This window comes from Pteronotus mesoamericanus, unplaced genomic scaffold (genome assembly GCF_021234165.1).
Source record: "Pteronotus mesoamericanus isolate MK-2021 breed Mesoamerican mustached bat unplaced genomic scaffold, CSHL_Meso_final contig_94, whole genome shotgun sequence".
Lineage (NCBI taxonomy): Eukaryota > Metazoa > Chordata > Mammalia > Chiroptera > Mormoopidae > Pteronotus > Pteronotus mesoamericanus.
The window spans coordinates 50666049-50685291 of NW_026555285.1; the positions used below are offsets into that span (position 1 = coordinate 50666049).

A 19243-nucleotide genomic window follows, 5' to 3' on the forward strand; every position below is an offset into this window, starting at 1 on the left:
GTGCCAGCGCTAGGTGCGGCTGGAGGCCGGGACGCAGTCCCTCCCCTTACAGCAGTGCTTGGCCGAATTGACCCCTCCCGTGGGGGTGGAGGTCGAGGGTGGCTCTGGCACCCGACGGCGAGAGACCACGAGAGCTCTGGACAGCACCCCCAGAACGACGACAGTAGCGCAACGCCCGCCCCAAACGTCAGCGGCGCCAGGGTGAGGGCAGCCCTGCCCCCGCAGGAAACAGCGAGTGCCCGTCAGAGCAGGAGGCCGTGGGCCGGGAAGGAGCAGGGGTCGCGGGGGCCGGCTCGGGCCCAGTGCACGAGGAAGGAGGTCCGGCGGCCTCCGAGGGGCAGCCGTTCGGAACCGTCTTGAGAGAAGATCGAGAACAGACCGGGCGCACAGGGGAGGGCCAGACGGCGACAGTGATTCGCAGGACACAAGGCGGGAGAGGGCGGCCCGCTCCTGCGGGTGGCCTCCGTCCTTCGCACTGGGCAGCAAGTCGCGTGGTGAAGATTTCAGAAGGGGTTTTGATTCCAGATGTTTTGTATTCTGAGACAAACCCAGCGCGGGCAGGCATGGCACAGGTTGGCACAGAAGCAGGTTTCCAGTTGTTCATATGGAAAATAAGACAGTCATTAATAAATAACAATACAAGAATGTGCTCTGTTTCACATACTCACAACGGTAAACCTGCTTTTTTTTCCAGCCTGTATCTTCTATTTCATTTAGAGCATCCCCATTAGCACAGTTTTCTGTACTGTAGATTCTGTTCTTATTTCACTGATGGTGGACTGTAAGGCTTACGCACCGTGTTGCACCCACGTCCAGGCTCCATTTCCAGCAGCAGCGCAGAGGGGTGCAGTCTCTATGGCACAGGTCTAGAGAGCGTGGTGTTTCCAAAGTTCGAAATGTGTTTTTTATGTCTTCTCTATTCCACTTAGAGCACCAGAAGCTGTTAAAGATAAGGAGCTGATGAAATTATATGAATGGATTTATTGCTGAGTGGCATGGAACTGTTTATAATCATGCCTATATTTTTACATTGATTGTTTACAATGTGAACGCGCTATTGCATTATAAGCAATGACTACACGGTATGATAAGCATAGTCACCACAGGGCGTTAGACATGCTCTGTGAGCTCAGAGAGCGGGCTGTCTACCTGAAGAAATAAATTCTGCCTGGACTCGGAAGGACGCCTGGAGATCCCAAGCCACTAACTGGGACGGTGGCAGCGCAGAGGAAGGGACCGCGCACCCGGCACTGGACGTCGAGGGGCAGGAGCAGGTGCTGTGGGATGGGACAGAGGACAGAGTGGGGCAGTTGTATGAAGATGAGGCGAAGAGGCTCTTTGGAGTCATGTTGTGAAGGGGATTGTAAATAGAGCCACTAGAGGATTTTTATATGGGAAAATGATAGACCACAGAAATTAAGCAGCATGCTCATTAGTAAAATGGTAGATCCAGCCAAAACTCAATCTAAATACCATTCTCGTACTATACAGTGTGATTCTGTAGGTAAAGTGGAATTGTCTTCACTGCAAGAGCATTCCTGAATGTTTCCTGACCCTAAATGTGCCTGCTGCCCTCGGACCTGCTCGTACAGCCCTTTACCTGTAAAGCGCGTGACTGCAGGGGAGCTTCGCGGCACTCACGGGGCGCGCACTCTGTGCGTTTGTCAAGTCGCATTTTTAAATGTTTTTGGCGCTTTCAAAGTGCTTTAAATACTCTACATCATCACCTATATCTCTTTGCTATTCCACTTTTTTTATGAAGAAAAACTTTTGTTCTTTTTTCCGTGCCCTGGAGCCGGATGCTCTCCTCTCGCCAGGTCAGCGCGCCCGCTGCCAAGCAAGCCCGCCCTGCCTGCCCAGGCTGTGCGGCCTTCTCCGTTCATGCCGCCAGGTGCCAGGGTTTCTCCCTTCCTGCTGCCACCCCGCTGCCGGCCAGCCCCCTTGGCTCGGGATGCGAGTTTCCCCCTCCCTCCTCCCTCCCTCCTCCCTCCCTCCTCCCTCCCTCCTCCCATCCCTCCTTCCTTCCTCCTTCCTTCCTCCTTCCTTCCATCCTTTCTTCCTTCCTCCCTCCCTGAAAGGAAAGTGCTCATTGTAGAAAATCTTAAAAATGCCAAAAAAGTGTGCAAGGGAAGGGACTCACCGAAAGACAGCCATGTGAAGGTGGCTGTAAAGGCAGCGGTCCCTGCCCTTCCTGACGTGCTTTTTGCACGTTAGTCTTGTTCTCAGGGCGCTGGGACACGGGGACCAGGCATGACGCTCCGTGCACAGACCGTCGCAGAGTGATGTGGCATCATCTCCACTCTTTATGACATTTCGAGTGTCTAAATTGAGCCAAGTTTTCTGTATGTTTTAGCATTTTTCCACAAGTTGTGTGCCATGTGATTTTTAATATAATGAAATTTTATTTAAAATATTTAAACACCACACTAAGTAATATTCAGTCTAAAATGTAGAGTCTATATTTACCATCATGTATATTCTTAAAATGTGGTTTATCAAATTTCCTTTAAAAAGCACAGGATGCAGTTTTCTGCATTCACTCCATTAAGAAGATTATTAAGTTAGCATTTCATACTTACACAGTACCGCACGTAAATTTAATAATAGTTTCTTGCACCTTTTTAATTGCATTTTTTTCAGTTTAAAAATGCTATTTATGAATATCCCCTTGGTTGGTCCGCTCTAAGAAATATTGCTTATGTGTGAATATTTTGAATTAGAAATAAATGAAATTCCGTTTTTGCTGTCAGACCCAAACTGTAAAAACACATGGCGTGTCTTTGAAAATCAGCGTAGTCTATTAGCAGGCCTGTCAATATAAAAAGTGCATTCCATTCCCACCTCTTGCTCCACTAACCTTCCCGGCGGTGCCCTGGCCACTCACGGGCCGGGGCGCACTGTCAGCTCGCCGGAGCTGCGGAAGCATGAAATGAAAGTCACGTTAACATTGATCCAGTCCTTCCGCTTGCAGGTGTCCTTGCTGTTCCTGTGCGCTGGGCAGTGGCCATTGGTGTTAGGTGGCCATTTTTTGTTTGTTCCTTACGGTCTTGTGACTCCTTTACAAGCATAACTAATCTAAATAAGAATTTGCTGCTTAGACTAATTTCTGTGAACATTTCATCTCTGTGAGTGCCCGCATTGCTCATTCCGCACGTTTACCGCACCTCGGACGCATTTCCCACGGGCTTCTCGGAGAAGAGCCGCCCTGCACATATAGCGTCCGTGTCCAGGGGAAAACAAACACAAGCCTGCACACGGTCCTCATCGGCAAAAGCTCCGAGGGCTGGCCTCTCGCTCGGTGACTCGCGGTCTGCCACAGTGGCCCATAAGTCACGCCGGTCACCGATTCGGGCAGGAGGACCATTTCTGCATCGAGTTCATTATAAATTAAAGCTGGTGTCTCAGGCTTTTAATTTTGTGGTGGTAGGGAAAACATCTATTTTGGGTTATTCAGCATGTTCTCTGTCAACAAAAGAATGAATTGAAGTGGGAATCATAATTAAACCCACTGCATTCACACTAAAATACGCACAAGGAAAGAGGAACTTGATGTCTAAACTATCCATTTTTTATCTGTATTCAATTTGATCAATGACTACTTAGATTTTTACTTAAAGTGTGTTTGAAACAACAAGTAGAAACTGTCTGTGTGACCAGAAAGTCTGTTTCGTTTATGGAAACACTGGCTTTCATCACGTGATTTGCACTGAGAGGCGAGGGAGGCTGGGGGCTCAGCACCGGGCGAAACGCAGGAGAAGCACCTGAGAGCCCAGCCATTTTGCCAGTCGCCTTTGCATTCAGCTTCCCCGGCAGTTCTGGCCTTGCAGGCGGTTCTCCTGTCGCGGTGGTTTGTTTAGCTTTTAATCCTGTTCTGTGTAGATAATGACTGTTTCAGTCCTGAGGTTTCGTTCAATAGCTCTTTCCTTTTACATCATTATTTATGTTTCTTTAAAAAGGAAATACTATGCCTGCGCTACAAAGTAAAACATAAAATTTAATTTTGAATTTATTTACAAAGAAAAATACTTCTTTAGTAAACGATTGTGGCAGTACAGCGTGTTCTATGTATGTATCTACGGTACTGCTTTTATCTCACATTAAGTTTGGCACAAAATATTTTTGAATGATAGGTTTCTCAATATAACATTAAGCATTCTTTTATTTTTTGAAATGTTCAAACTTGTAAACTTCTCAGTAAATAGGTAGATTAATCCATATCATTGCAGGAGATCATGTTGCTGTGGCTAATATAATTAGTTGAGAGGTATATTTATCTTAAAATCTTTTCCTTTTAATGGAAATTAAATAATATCATCAGAGTTACTAAAAGCACTGTTCGTTAAAGGTATTCATTGCCCTGATTTTAGCTTTAATGCGAAGGAGTAATCTTTAAGATTCCCCAAAGTATTTAGATGTCATTAATACTCCTAAAGAAAGTAGGTTTGAAAATGAGTTGCAGCATTTTACCTTATATAGGGATAATTTTGTCAAAACACATTTTAAAAGCTAAAATATCATATTATAAAATGGTACATATTGAAAAGAACTTGTTCAAAAAGATTGCCATCCTGTGAAACTCATTTCCAGATGTTTAAAAACTATAGAATTTCCTGATATATTATATTTAAATAAATTTAAAATGAGGCTAAATTTTCATTCTGCCTGTCTTCCTCCAATGATGGGAGTACGTATTAAATTCATTCTATATAAATGCATAAGTTCTGGTGTCAAGATATTAATATTTATATTCTTAGGATACCAATATACAGAAGCAAAACCGAGTGTCAAATGCACGTGCACTTATTTAATTACGTCTTTCAAAGGATCGTGCGGTTTCTGGGGGAGGACGGTTTTGAGTGTGAGCTCTTCGTCCTCCATCCTGTTCCCACTCCATTGGGCGGCCGTCCGCGGGCTCGGGCTCGTCCGCAGGTAGCGCCCGCCCAGTAGGGGGCGGGCTGAAGGCTCTGGCGCCTGGCGGCGAATACTTACAGTGTCCTAACAGCCTGGCGGAGGGAGGGAGCTCAGTCCCACGGGAAGGAAAGGAACCATTCTCTGTTGAATACGTGCTGTTGCCTAGACATTGTGCTAAGATATTAGACCAGACACATGCATTTATTCTGAGATTTTTAATCCTCTAATCAGCCTGCATCTTTTCTGCTTTACATAAATCGTAGGCAGCACTATAGTAAGCAATAAAGCATCGGTTTGCTTCTTGTCCAGTTTTAAATTATTCACTTAGTGAACTCTTTCAATATTCTCTTGTTAATTTGCTTTATTTTCTCAAAACTTTAACACACATCTTTGAAAGCTATTGTATACATAGTCTTCATGCATTTCAAAGTATATTACTGTCCATGGTCCCATTTTAACTCTGCGGTGACCCAGCGAGGGCTCGGGCGATCAATACTTACCCTGTTTCACAGACTGGGAAATGGAAGTGAGGAGATGGGTCTGGATATGTTTCTTTAATGTGCTCTTAATGGATGTTTGCAGTCAAAATTAAGTCAGACTGCAAATCACAGAGGCCAGCTTCCCTGTTTAAGAGGAAGCTGTCAAGGTATAAAAAAAGAAAAGTAACTTAAACACCTTTCTCAAAATCCACCCAACATGTGATATGTTTCTGTCTCATGTGCTTTCTCGGTATACTTTTATTGATTGCCACCTTCTTTGACACTGGATATGTTGAAAATTAAGCTCTTAATAAGAGATTACCTAAGTAAAAGATTGAGGAAAAAAAATTTTTAAATATAGATAATATACTGTGATTTATAAAGTACAGAGTTGATACAGAGAAGGGAGTCATCAACTAAACTGAATTTTGAAAGACAAGGCAGGTCAAAGAAATTACATACGTTGTGCTTAAAGATTTGAGACGTGGGGGGCAGGTTTGGCAATAAAAACATTCAGCTCTCAGGTCAAATCGGTAAAATGCTGAAGTTAAATAAGCAGGGGCCAGACCGTGAGTCACAGACCCTGTGTTTAAATTGTGCACGTAACCAACACTGAAAATGCCTCACGCATGGCAGGCACGCATGGGGTGGGCGGGTAGGCGGGGAGAGAGCTAGACAGATGCACACATACATACACGCAAGTGTCACATTTAATAATCACAAATTAAAGCTGTATTTCATTATGTGATGCAAAATATATAATAACAATAGCATAAAACTGGTAAGAAGCTAATGCCACACTAACATGGACTTATTATAGGTTATTATATCTTTTATCTCACGGCAGTAGCCACGCATATAATTTACGGCTCACGTTTTGTTGTGAATTACTTCGTTCTTTATTAGTGTAGATGTTTTAAAGTTGATTACTGAGTAATTCCTTAAAGAGGAAGAAACTGTTCTATAGTATTTTTGTTTACATTAACTGTTTATATTTATTAATGGAAAAGGCCATAATGGACAAGTAAAATAATTTCTTTACATTAACTGTCTGAACTTTGCAGATAGACATTTTCTCTGAATATTACAAAGATAAATTGTCTCCAATTTGTTTTTTCAGTATTTTAACATATACTTATTTAAAATAATGGAAGTATTTTAAATAATGATACAATTATATTAGTAATAATACTAGAGTATAGTAACAGTACTAGATACATGTTAGTTCTCTCATTATTTCACTTTTAAAACATGCTTTGTTTCACATGAATCCTTATTTATTAAGAGCATTTTTACGAAAGAGGAACTTTTAGTCTATATTAGATAACATTTTCACATGCAGAGCTCCAAGCATAATATGTTTACAGAGGAATCTAATGTATATCAATGCTTTCCTACATTTATTTATAACATGATGGGGAAAATAAAATAAGTTCAATTTTGCATTTGGCTTCATTAATCTATAATTTGGTGGTATTTCTTTACCCTGAAACCTTACAAATTTTATGGCATTTTCATGTTTCCTTAGAAAATAGGCACACATGTATATCCTACCCAGCTTCGCACAGAATCCACATTTTCAAACCTAAGGCGTGCTGGTGGCCTGCGGTGCTCGCTTGTTAATTTCTTGATGAATGGCCAAAGAGGCCAAGGAGTGCGCTCAGTCCGACATGTCTTCCAAAGATAGATGATCTCAAATAAATTCTCTTCCCAATCAGATTTTGATTTGTTGGGTGTTAAACCAATTCTTTCTAAGGACAGTGTTTATAAGCCTTGTAATGAGGGAGCCCTCGGAGACCTCACCTCTCTTTGCCTGTAATTTTGATGAATGAAGCTCTAATTCATAAAGGATATTGTGATTGAAAAGCACTTTTGCATCTCGCACACTGTAATTTAGATAAATGCGTGCGCGGTGCCCACGGCTCCGGAAGCCAGCCGAGCCTCAGCCTGGCGACGTGCCCCCGGGGCGATGAGTTCGGCGTGTTGGTGGACTTGCTCCCTAGATGTGTTTAAGGGCATATTTGTTTTACTGTTTTAAAACTCGAGGGGATAAAAGGAAAAGGTTAGCATGCATTTTAGAGCTCACCTTCACTTTTTATTCATAGGTTTTAATTTTAAACACAAAGGTTAGATAAAAGCTTTTTTTTAATTACAAAGATCACACATGGTTGTGCTACAAGGAAAAACTTTCTTTACTGGGGCTGACTCATGTATAACGACCTCTCCTGAGTATTTTACAAAAAACGAAGTTCCCTGTCGGGCCAGCATGTAGATGCCTGCCCTCCTCCCCAGTCCAAAGGCAGGTCACCGAGAAGCTGTGAGGCACGGCGGGACGCCCACGCGAGGAAAGGCCCGGTGCCCGCTTGGCCCTCTCAGCGGCTCACCGACTCCATGTCCGTCAGGGCCTGCTCCGCGCCCGGCCAGGCCGCGCGCCGGGGACTGAGAGCCCAGGGGCAGACACCTGTTCCCCGGCCTCTGGGCCGCGTGGACACAGCAAGCAAACAATCGCACTGTGAGGCGCTACCGCCACAGCAGACTCAGGAGACGCGGTGGATGCCCAAGGGGGAGGGCGCACGTCCTACCTTGGCCGAGCGGGGAAGGGCACACGGGGCGGGCAGACGGGAACTGCAGCCCGGCAAGCATTCGCGGCCATTGGCTTGGTGGCCAGCGCTGAGGCCGTTGCCTGCCAGGGAAGTGCAGGGGTAGGGGCCGCAGCTGCAAATGCGAGTGGAGCTGCAGCCGTAAAGGCCCCGCGAGAGGCTCCTCGGCTGCTCGTCATGGGGCCTGTCTCTTTTGTTCTTGGAGGATGCAAGCTCTGGTTTCTCAAACGAAGTCACCACCCAAGCGGCCAATCTATTAGAGAGATGGCTTTATATCGTGGAGATGAGGTTCTCGACCATTCGGTTACCAGCCCTCAGTTTTTACCCCAGAAATAAGAATGCTCAAGGGCCAGTGACAGAAGCGTGCGTGTGCACCCCGCTTGGCCGCCGGCCCGCGCAGCGCGCGTCTGTGATGATGCTCTCTGCCTCTGAGGCATCGATCTGAGCGCGCCCTCCCGGCCTGTTTGTGCTGCTGAGCCGTACTTCAACCGCGTTCTCTAAATGTCGTTGTCCAGCAAGAGCTGGGACGAGGCCTGCGGCTCTCAGGCGGTGACGCCCGACCGTGTGGCTGGGACAGGACGGTGCTCCTCGGCTTGGGCGTGTCGCCCCTCGGGGGACCGCCTTCCAATCAGCCCGCTCAGGTGTCAGCCGACAGAGTCGGCTCTGGGTCGCTGAGGCACAGAAGCGCGCAAACTGCAGGGGAGAGGCCAGCTCTGTTTTACGACACAAGGACACGGCAGCGAGACGCCCTTGGAAGAAACGGTCCGGCGGGTATCACCAGATGGGCTGTTGTTGGAAGTCCCCTAGGGGGTCTGGGACAATTGACCAGAAGTCCTCCTCATTGTGAAATGGAGAGGATTGGAGCCCAAAGTGCGACAAGACTTGGAGAGTAATTGCACGTGGACACAAAATCACAACATCCCCAGAACTACGAGGTGCCGCGACCACACAGGGGTGGTGCTTTAAGCTCCCGTTTTTAGGAAATTACCTGCTGCACCAAATGGGTTGTGACAGTGTTTTCTCAGTGCTGCTCCTCAAAGCCTGTATTCTACTACTACAGCTCGAACACGGGAAATCACAGCGTTTTCTTCCAGGTGGAATTCCAACTTCAAGTGATAGGCGGTAGAGGTATTTCATATATTACACACACACACACACACACACACAGTCATGCCTCAGCACTCATCCACTTCAGGCCTTACCAGACCCGGCACTCGCTGCGTGTTGATGAGAAGAGCTGTCTCAGCACCTGACCCTTGCTCAGGACTCATCTCACCTGCCAGAACTTGTGGGTCACAGCGCCGCCCTGTGAGAGAGGAGGCTTCATCGCTCAGTGCTCATGGGTTTTGGCGCTCGTCCCAAGTTCTGAACAAATGAACCCCGAGCACCAAGGTACCCCTGTGTATGTAGGCATATATATGTGTATATATGTATTTACATGCATATAGTTCCATATATGTATCTTATATAAAGAATATATAATGAAAACGGTGTGTGCAACATTGATGTAACCTGACAGCCGAGGAGAGTGGACTGGAATGCACATACGTGAAACAATGACGCCTTCGCTGTACTAGTCAGTGGGAGTGGTAGAAACTGTTGAGTGAGCCTGTGTACTGTGTGGCTGTTGCATTCAAACTGAGCAGGTAGAGCAATGAATCCGCATCCAATTTTTGCATTAAGCTTGAACATTCCTCTGTGGAAACTATTCTGATGATTCAGAAGGACGCAGCTCTGGGCAACTGGTGACTGGCAGCTTCATTGCGACAACTCGCCTGCTCATGCAGCACGTCTCGTGAAGAGTTCTTTGGCGAAACATCGAGTCACCCAGGTTGCTCAGCCCCGCTACAGCCCAGATTTGGCGCCCTGCAACTTCTGGCTGTTCCTAGAACTAAAATCACTTCTAAAGGGAAGAGATATCTATGAGATTCAGGAAAATACGACGGGGCAGCTGATGGCGACTGGGAGAACTGTGTGAGGCCCCAGGGTGCCTGCTTGGAAGGGGCCTGAGGTGCCGTTGCCCTATGTAGAATATTTTTTCTATCTTACATCTTCTTCAGTAAATGGCTCTTATTTTTCACATCATATGGCTGGATACCTTCTGGACAGACTACACACACACACACACACACACACACACAAACAATTGCAGTTCAGGTAATTTTAGGTTCATCGTCACTTGCCAAAGCAGGTGTCTGAATGTAAATATTAAAATATTTGTTAAGCAGTCAAATTCAGGAGAGTCGAATGCATTTTAATTTCTAGCCCTCATATTCACTAACCTGTTAATGCTTAGTAAACTTCAGTCATATTTACATTTTTCTGAGTTATATTTTTCTGCTTGGATTTTGGCCTCTTGTACTATTTTAGGTAATAAAATCAGGATGATATCACTTGAGAAAACCATTGTTTATTCCATTACTTGCCAAAGAAACAGCCCCCATGAAGCGCATATTCTGTCCGCATCGTTCCTAACTCCCCTCCCCCCTGCCCCCCCCCCCGCAGCATCCCAGTAACAGTCACGGCTCCCTTCAGGTGTTTCTGGTTTTCTTCGTACCTGTCTGTTTCCAAAAACGATCTGATCATCAAACTCTGATCATCTAATTCTGATCATCAGTTGATTATCTAATTCTCACAAAGGTGTAATTGTGTAAAGTTGTGTGATTTTATGGGTCAGAAAACCAAGTCTTTGGTGAGACGCAGACTTATCGGTCCCAGGATGTGGGCTACAGAGTCCTGCGTCCACCACCAGCCAGGCCCAGGCCTCTCAGCAGGTGGGTGGCGGCGTCGGCCTGTGTCCCCATCTGTGAAATGAAGACCAAATGCGATGAAGAAGGTACAGGTGTTCTGCTGTTGCAGGGTAATGTGTGACTGCGGCCCAGAGCTATGAAAAGGTTAGATCTAGTGCTCACAGAGCGCAGGACAGGCACAGCGACCTCAACGACTGTGTTTCGGTTGTCCCCAGGCCCTGAGGACGACGCGGTGAAGTCGAAGAGAGCGTTCCGGAGCCAGGCGCTGGTGAGCCAGAGCGCGGAGGCCGAGCTGGCGCTGGAGGCGGACGACGACGCCGTCAGCCTGCTGCAGGAGAAGGAGGTGGACAGCCTGGCAGGTGCGTTCCCGCCGCTGGCTGGCGGCCCGGGGTGAGGGGCAGCCGGGGCCGCGGATTTAATGCCGGCCTCCTGCTCCACGAGTGGGCGGGGCTGTGCGCCTTAGATGAATGTTAGTAATTCACTTTATCTCATCTCTAACGTTAAAGAGAGGTAAACATATGTCAAATACAGATTTTCCTAACAGTGAATAGCATCTACTTTCTATGTACTGAGGAGCCGCTTTTTAATACAAAGGGATGAGTGTGTAGCGCATGTTCCCCGTCTTGCTGCCTAAGCAACGGGGAGGGGCAGCATGGCAGGCTCCGCGGTGCACACGGGACCTGATGCCAGCAACTCGGGAGAAGGCCCTTCTGCCAGGTGACAGTGGATTTGCCACGTCTTCCCTGCTGTCCCTCTTTGGGATGTGCCTCCCATTCTGGTTTTTGGTCTCTGTCCCCACTCTGCGAATCCCTGCCACCCGCAGACACCCTCCCCTGGCCGCCCTCAGCGCCCACCTGCCTGGCGCTGGGCTACGGGAAGGCAGAGCGGCCTCTGCAGGGCCCCGGGGGGATCTAGGGGTCTGGCGGCGTTGGTCCTTCGCGTTTTTAAAATCTCACAAGAGCAGATTGCTTCATGAAGGCGCACGTACAATTTTACACACAATTTCTGAGGGTTCGTGGACTCCTGGAACCATATCTTAGATCTCAAGTTCAAGGTAAACACTCCGTGTTAGAGCCTCAAAGAGCGGCTGAGTCCCCTCGCCCCTGTATTTCGGCCCGTGCAGCATTGGGCGACTGCGGCCACTGGAAAGGAGCGGACTCGCAGTCGGCACTCTGTTTATAACAGAGCGCTCCCGTGGCCAGAGACGTGCCGGGAGTTCTTGGCTTGCTTCACGGATGCCGCCACTGAAGGTCGCTCCTGTTGCTAGAGATGATGCTGTCGGACATGGGCAGCTCTCCCTCTTCTGGAAAATGTTCAGTACGGTTATTCGAATACCGTTTCCTGGGTGTGCCTGTGGTATTCACATTTCTTTATCATAAAAACTATTTTTTCTATTTAAAAGTAACCTTGAATCTATAAACAAATGTTTGCCTCAAATTCCTAAGTAAATGTTCAAATTTTGGTTTTTGTAGTTTTGTGGTTTGTGTTAATAACTCAGAGATTTTATCTGAGGCCATTTGGAAGTGAAAGCCAATGAAGCCCGTTATTTCCTTTTGCCCACAGGCTTGTTTTCTCTTGGTCTTATTCTTGATCCTGAAGAATTAGAGAAAATTCACATACATGATTCCTGACCTTTTTAGATAATGTGTTGCCTTTCTTCCTTCACATCTGCAAACAGACATGTTCAATAATTATACTTCAGTTTTGACTCTTTGCTCCTTAGTCCCCACTAAAAGTAATTAGTTAGTTTATACAAATTTGGCTGGCACATTGAAGTTTCTTGTAGTAAGATCTGCACAGTAGTAATAGAGGTAAAATCCAACAAAGACTGAGAACTCCTTTATATTTCTCTCATTTAATGGTAGCTAGAGTAATTCCTAACATTAATATATGCTTATAAACAAAATTCCCAACATAACATTACGTTAAAATACCTAAAGAACAATGAGAGCATGCTTGAAGGAAACTATTGAAAAATTACATCTTGACCAGCCCAGGCTGGCCGGACTCCCCTCACTTCTGGAAATCTCCAGCCCATTTGTCTTTGAGCAGATCTGGTCCCATTCATTCAGAGGCACCCGGTCCTCACTCACACCTCTTTTGTCTGAGAAACCTTACAAACTGTCATAAGATCTCGATCCCCCACCCAGCCATGGTGTTCATCTTTAAAACAGTGATCCGCAGATGTGCTCCTGCACCTGGACGGCAGTGCGGGGGAGTCTGAGGAGCAGGGAGCGCAGGCGGCAGGCCCGCCAGCAGGGCCACGGAAAGGTCGTTTTTGGAAGTTAATCACAAAGCAGTATTCTTCTTAGATTTAAAAAATCCGCTAGTAATGAAGTTGCAGAGCACATGGATGTGTAACTTCCTATGTTGCTCTGACAAACTCTTGCGTAGATCGTTCTTTTCTGTGTCTCAGAAATTAAAGTGTGTTCACCAGCGCCTTCCATATATATAACTTAGCATTGTAAGTAGCCTGATGGGTGCTAAACTGCTTAAAGAAAACTTCGCTCTCACAGGAGACGTAAGTCCAAATGAGCAGCCAGGAGGTCATAAAAGATATGTCCAAAAATAATATAATCTGATATGTGATATCTGGAAATATATGTAAAATAAGAAATGCCTATTTTCCATCTACAAGATGAAAATTACAGGTTATCTTCCCATGATTTAATGATTTGGCTTATATATTATTCATATAAGTATACCTTCCAAAATATAAAAGTAATTATTGTTCTTAGATTTTAGATTTTATATGAATGTATACACCATTTTTATAATAATAATGGTAAATCTAAACCTGCTGATGAGCATAATTCCTCTTCCTGTTTACAAAACGCTGTCCTGCTTGACAGACGCGCGGATGAGGAGACTGTGCTTTGTAATTTGTCAACACTTAATATCACCAATCGAGTTACGTTCAGGAGGGAAAAATGTACTAGTCAGAATAGAAAAATGAGGGCAATTGCCAACTTAGTTAAGATTAATTCTGTTTTTTTCAGTTTAAAATGTAGGATCAATTTCAGATAATAGGAGGAAGAAAAAGACCAAGAGCCACATGTCCTGAAGGAACCAGGCAGTGTTTCCAGGGTTCATATGCGCGGTGACCTATTTAATGATCGCAACTCCCTAATGAGATGCTATTATGAGGCTGACTTTACAAATGAGGGTAGAGGGGCCAGGAGAGAGTATGTGCACGGTTTGAACTAAAATGCACCAAAGAGCATATTTACGTGCAGATCTGTACGCACCTAGAGACTCTTCTAAAATGATGTGAAACCAGAGCCTCCGTTTACGTCACCTTTCACACCGGCTTTCTGATACCGCACTTAGGCATCTGGGAATAGGCATAATCATTCATTGCGGTTTTATCTGTGTGTTCTCCAGAATCATTCTGGTAAGTTTTAAAAATCCGATAGTGTATTTGTAGCACAATTTTATTTAAATATTGACCGTTGCGCATGTTTTCTCCATTTTCTTTGGAGTTTTCTCGTTTTAATGAAGATAAACTATTCCACAATGTTTTAAAGATGTGAATGTCACACAATTTTCTGTTTCACTTTTAGTTCCTTTTCTTCCCAAGCTGTTCATCTCAACAGGCAAGTTAAATGTGTGTGATTAGGAATTGCTCAGCTGACTATGTACTGTAGCAAATGGCTAACATCATAATTGAAAAGTATGACAATCATGTAATTATAATATTAATAACACCTAACTTAGTTTATTTTAATTGCTTTTTTCGTTTTTACTAATTCAGCAAATTGATTTAGGACCTAAGTTTCCTTATCTAACTAAAGTTTTTAACTTACTATATTATGTTTATCACTTAAAATATTTTATTTAAAACATTGAAATTAGTACATGTTACATGATTTTAATCCAAAATCTATTTGAATTTGAAACAGATCAGTTCTGTAAATTATTTTAAAATATTTTGATAAAAGTATCAAAAATATTTTAGGTGTTATTACCAACCATCTATAGACCTATTTCATGTTAAGTAACTGAAAAGGTTTTTTACAGGCCTATGTCAGTGTCCAAATTTCTTTTTTTACCTAAAATATTTTTCATTCTTCTCTATTCTACAGTCTCTTTTATCTCACCCTATCAAAATCTCTGCTCAATTTAAGAGCTATTTAAAACATTTTATGAAGGAGTAGTCACTGGCCAGCCTTATCACCTCATAATATATTTTTGGTAACAACTTTATTGAATAGCATTCATACACCATCCAATGGACCCCTATAAAGTGCAAAATTGAGTGCATTTTAGTCTGGTCACAGAGTTGTGCAACTATTACCAAAATTTTAGAACATTTTATCAGCCCCAAAAAGAACCTTTACGCTCTTGGGCCACTACCCTCAGTTTCCCCATCTGCTGCCCACAAAGCCGTGGAGGACCCCGCCCGCGCTTTTGGCTCCATAGATGTGTCTGCGGGCACCTTTCACGCAAATAGGATCGTAGCGTGCGGTCCTCTGTGACTCACTCTCGTACTCAGCGTGGTTCACTCCAACAGGGTCGCTCCGCGTTGCCGCGCATTGGTGCGGGTTGTAGCGCATTGGCGCGCGTTGCGGCACGTTGACTCGCGTGTGCCCTGTTCTCAGCAAATGACGCTGCGTTCCTGCGGCTGCGCCACCTCGTGTTCGCCGTCCCTCGGCTGGTGGACGGGTGGTCTGCCTGCCGCTTTTGGCGGCTGTGATTAGTGCGGCCATGAACCCCCATGCACAGCATCTTAGGCGAGCCCGTGTTCTCATTTCCGGGCACAACCGAGGCGTGGGGTTGCTGGGCCTAATGGAAACTTTCTGTTCACCCTTCTGGCAACCTGCTGGACTGTCTTCCGTGGTGGCTGCCTCGTTTTATGTCCCCATAGCAGTGTGTGCGTGTCTGGCTTCTCCACATCCTTCACGATGCTGGTTGTTATCCCTCTTCTTGTGGCCGCCCCATGAAGTTGTACTTATGCCATTCTCTGGATGTTTTCTCTCTCCTTTTCGACTGTAAATTCCTTCAGGGTAGCGACCATACTGGACGTGCCTTTGAACCGTGAAGATACCTTCCCCTAACACAATTGCATGCCCTTAGAAGGTTTTCACTGACAGAGCTCACATAGGTAAAGCAAACTGGAGAGCCGAGGTAATTACCTAGTTAATATATACCCAAAACAGAATACAGATCACAACTTATTTTGAGCTCGAAGTAGCAGCTCATCTGCTCATTCCTATTGAGACATTTCAGACAATGACTCCCCGCTTGCCTGGTGCAGGGCAGGGCCCCTGCCGCCGAGCCCGCTGCATCCCGTCTCCGGTGCACTGTCGTTTTAACTGAAGGCCTCTTCAGGCCAAGATACCGCTGTGACTCCGAACCGCAAACTAGTTTCTCCACCATATGGAAAAGATACCCTGTAATACTATAGCCAGTGAATGATAAATATTTTTTTAAAAAAGTAGTCCGTAAGAACTAGCAACATGGGGAAGCGTGAGAATATAAGAGTTGGATTTTTTTTTTAAGTGGTGGTTTTGTAAACCTTTCCTTTCTCTCTCACTCTCCTTCTCGATCAGTCTCTGTCTCTGTGCACGTCAGGAATCTGAAAGCCACAAAGAATGCGCTCTGTGAGTTTTCGCATGTGAGGAATCACAGCAGCAAGGAGGGAGGCCTGCGGGGACAGTGGCCACGTGCGTCCGCACGGCTCCCTTCCTGGCCCGTCGCGGTGCGGCTGCTGAGAGTTGCTTTTACGGCCGACCAGCCCTGCCTCCCCGAATCCCTCCTTGATGCATTCATGAACTCGTCTACTTGCCCACTCACATGTATGGAACAGGTAGTGAGTTCATGGAGCCCTGGGACTCGGGGGCTGATGGGAAAGAGGAAGGAGAGTGGGCTCAGCCCCCATGCCTTCTCGGTGACTCGCATCACCGGGAGGTCACAGTGCAGGGCACGTCTCCTGGACGAATCACAGTAGACCGTGAATACGACCAGGAAGATGATTTAGGCCTGCAAGTGTCCCCGCTTTGGACGTCCAGATTCCCAAGGCAGAAGTTTAACGGGCGAGTTGAATGTTACTGGAAAGTTGAGCTAAAAAAGGAGGACGAAGCAGAATATAGAGTAACAAGAAAAGGGGAAGCACAAGATTCTAGAAGAGCATAATAAAATTACAGAAGCCGCAGAATGCTCAAAGCCAAGAGTTTTGCAGAGAAATTTGTTATTTAAAAAAAAAGGATATGCGCATAGGCAGATTTTATCGCACCGTTCTGAGGAATGAGACGGGAACAGAACCTCGCCTGCGGGGCCGGCCGCCCCATGGCCGCCTGTCCTGGCAAAGGCCTCGTTTTTAAAAGATTCCTCCACATTTATCCTCAGTTAGTTGTAGTTCCAGAGCCTAACTAGAATTGAATCGACCTGCAGTTTGCGTTTAGGGAAAAAATGTCTTTTAAACATTCTGGATTCTCTAAAATGCATTTTGCGCAGGATTTTCCCCTTAATTTTTAAACCCATGTGTATTTCAAGGGAAATTTAATCCATATGTCCCTGACTCACTCACACTTAACTCATCAAAATGTTGTTTAATAAAAGCTATTTGATGTTGAAAAAGCCTTATGAGTCTTTATAACTCTTTTTTCTCTCTCTTTGAATTAGGAAGTTGCTTTGCCAGTCATAAATAGTGTACCCAAAGGTCCCTGTTCAGCTTCAAACACAGAATCCACACAGCTCTTAGAAACAACGTTAAACACATGCCCGTTTCTTAAAAAGCTGAAATTTTTAAATTTCTAACTTAATTTTTAATTTAGCCAAAGAGTTGTAAAAATAAATAAAAGCCTCACCTTGAGTAATCTAGCCTTCTTAGCCTGCTTCCATTATTTTTATAATAGGTACAAGGCCACTTTAGAATCTGCAAATATTTTACTGTATCCCTTTCTCTGCATTTCCAAAAATGGATTTCTCCTCCAACCACGGATTCTACAGTCCATAAAAAACACTTTTAAGGTACTCTAAACTGTAACAGCATCCCTGCAAACCAAACTATGGAAATTTATAATATAATAAGAGGACATCATTCAACTATGTTTATTAGACATCAACCATGATTCAAATTACATATAACATCCTTATTTTTTTTTAAGGAATAAGCCATCCTGTGTTACACTGTTTCACAGACCACAAAGATGAGGTCTGTTCTTTCCAATACAGTGTTCTAGTCGAGATTTATTTTTATATTTTACTTTTGTCTCTGCATGGAAAATTTCCCCCAGAGCTCTTCCTCTACCGATTTACCGTCACACTACCAATGTGAAAAATACGGGCAATGAATGACTCAACGAACTTAGCCACAGACCACATCTCTTCTGTACATAGGAGACCAAACTTTCATGTGCCGTATTTTTTAAAAAGTATATGAATGCAGATACTAATCATATACTGAAAATACACGGGTCATCTTGCTTGCCACACCAGGAGGAAAAAATGCGCGAGAACGGGCTGTTTTCCTGCTTCCGGACTGTGGGTGCTGGCACGTCGGGGGAGGATGGGGCAGACCGTCAGCGACGCGGCCACACCTGCCAGGGCGCTGGGCACCCTCGGAGGGACCTGGGCGCCAGCGCACCTCAGGGGGGACGGCTTTGACCGTCCACTTAGAGGAGGGTGGGGCTGAAGGACGAAGAAGCCTTCCTGAGTTCCGGAGAGATTCATTCACTCAGTTATTTCACTTCCATGGCTCGGTGCTGCGGAGCCACCGTAACAGCCTGCAGACGGAGGGGCCTCCGCAAAACAGCCCGCGCCAAGGACAGGCATGTGCGTGGCAGTCGATGCAGAAGGCCTGATGGCAGCGGGGCCGCCTCCCTCAGCGAGAATCGCCAGTCCGATAAGTGAGGGCTGGGGCTTCTCACCAGCAGAAGGGCGGCGGAGTCAGGCTGGGTTGCTCTCTGTACATTTTGTTAAATGTCTGTTTCCAAGCAAACTATTTAGGCAATTTTATGGATCAGAAGATGACTAATCATGATTAGTTTTTTCATTCTAAAGTTCTGTTCAATTTTCCTCTATTTTAAGTTGCTAATAGATAAGACAGCTAAGTATAGGTGCCTGCGTATAGCTCAATTTGTATATAAAACAGGAGTGTTACAGGTATTGCAGAAAACTTCCTAAAACAATCAATCTTGCATCTAAAATGAGGCTGTGAGAATGAGTCTCCACTCACTGGCCCATTTCCTGGGGGGAAATGAGGGTGGAGGGTCACAAATGGGGATGGGCACTTGAAGCTGCGAGACTCACATTACATTTGTTGAGTGCAAACAGTACCGCAGGCTAGTAACCTTACGGCTCCATGACTTAGGCTTTGTACTTCATCTTCAAGTACGGAAACGGAGGATCAGGCAGTAGGGTGTTTTTATTCACGATCACACAAGAGGCTCTTGTTCATTCTCCTACATCAGTGTTGTTGTTTTTTTTAAAATTCTAAGTTGCACCCCAGCAAATGAACTATGAGGGTTTTACAAGCATTATTTTTAAATGAAATGAAAAA

At 45.3% G+C, this 19243-nt stretch overlaps 1 protein-coding gene across 3 annotated transcripts in view; it reads left to right on the forward strand.

Moving 5' to 3' along the window:
* NBEA (neurobeachin) overlaps positions 1-19243 on the forward strand; it is a 482091-nt gene that overhangs the window by 296963 nt on the left and 165885 nt on the right. For all 3 annotated transcript variants that reach the window (XM_054586547.1, XM_054586549.1, XM_054586548.1), the window contains exon 39: positions 10956-11099. In XM_054586547.1, the coding sequence (XP_054442522.1) occupies positions 10956-11099 (144 nt within the window). The remainder of the gene's footprint in view (positions 1-10955; positions 11100-19243) is intronic.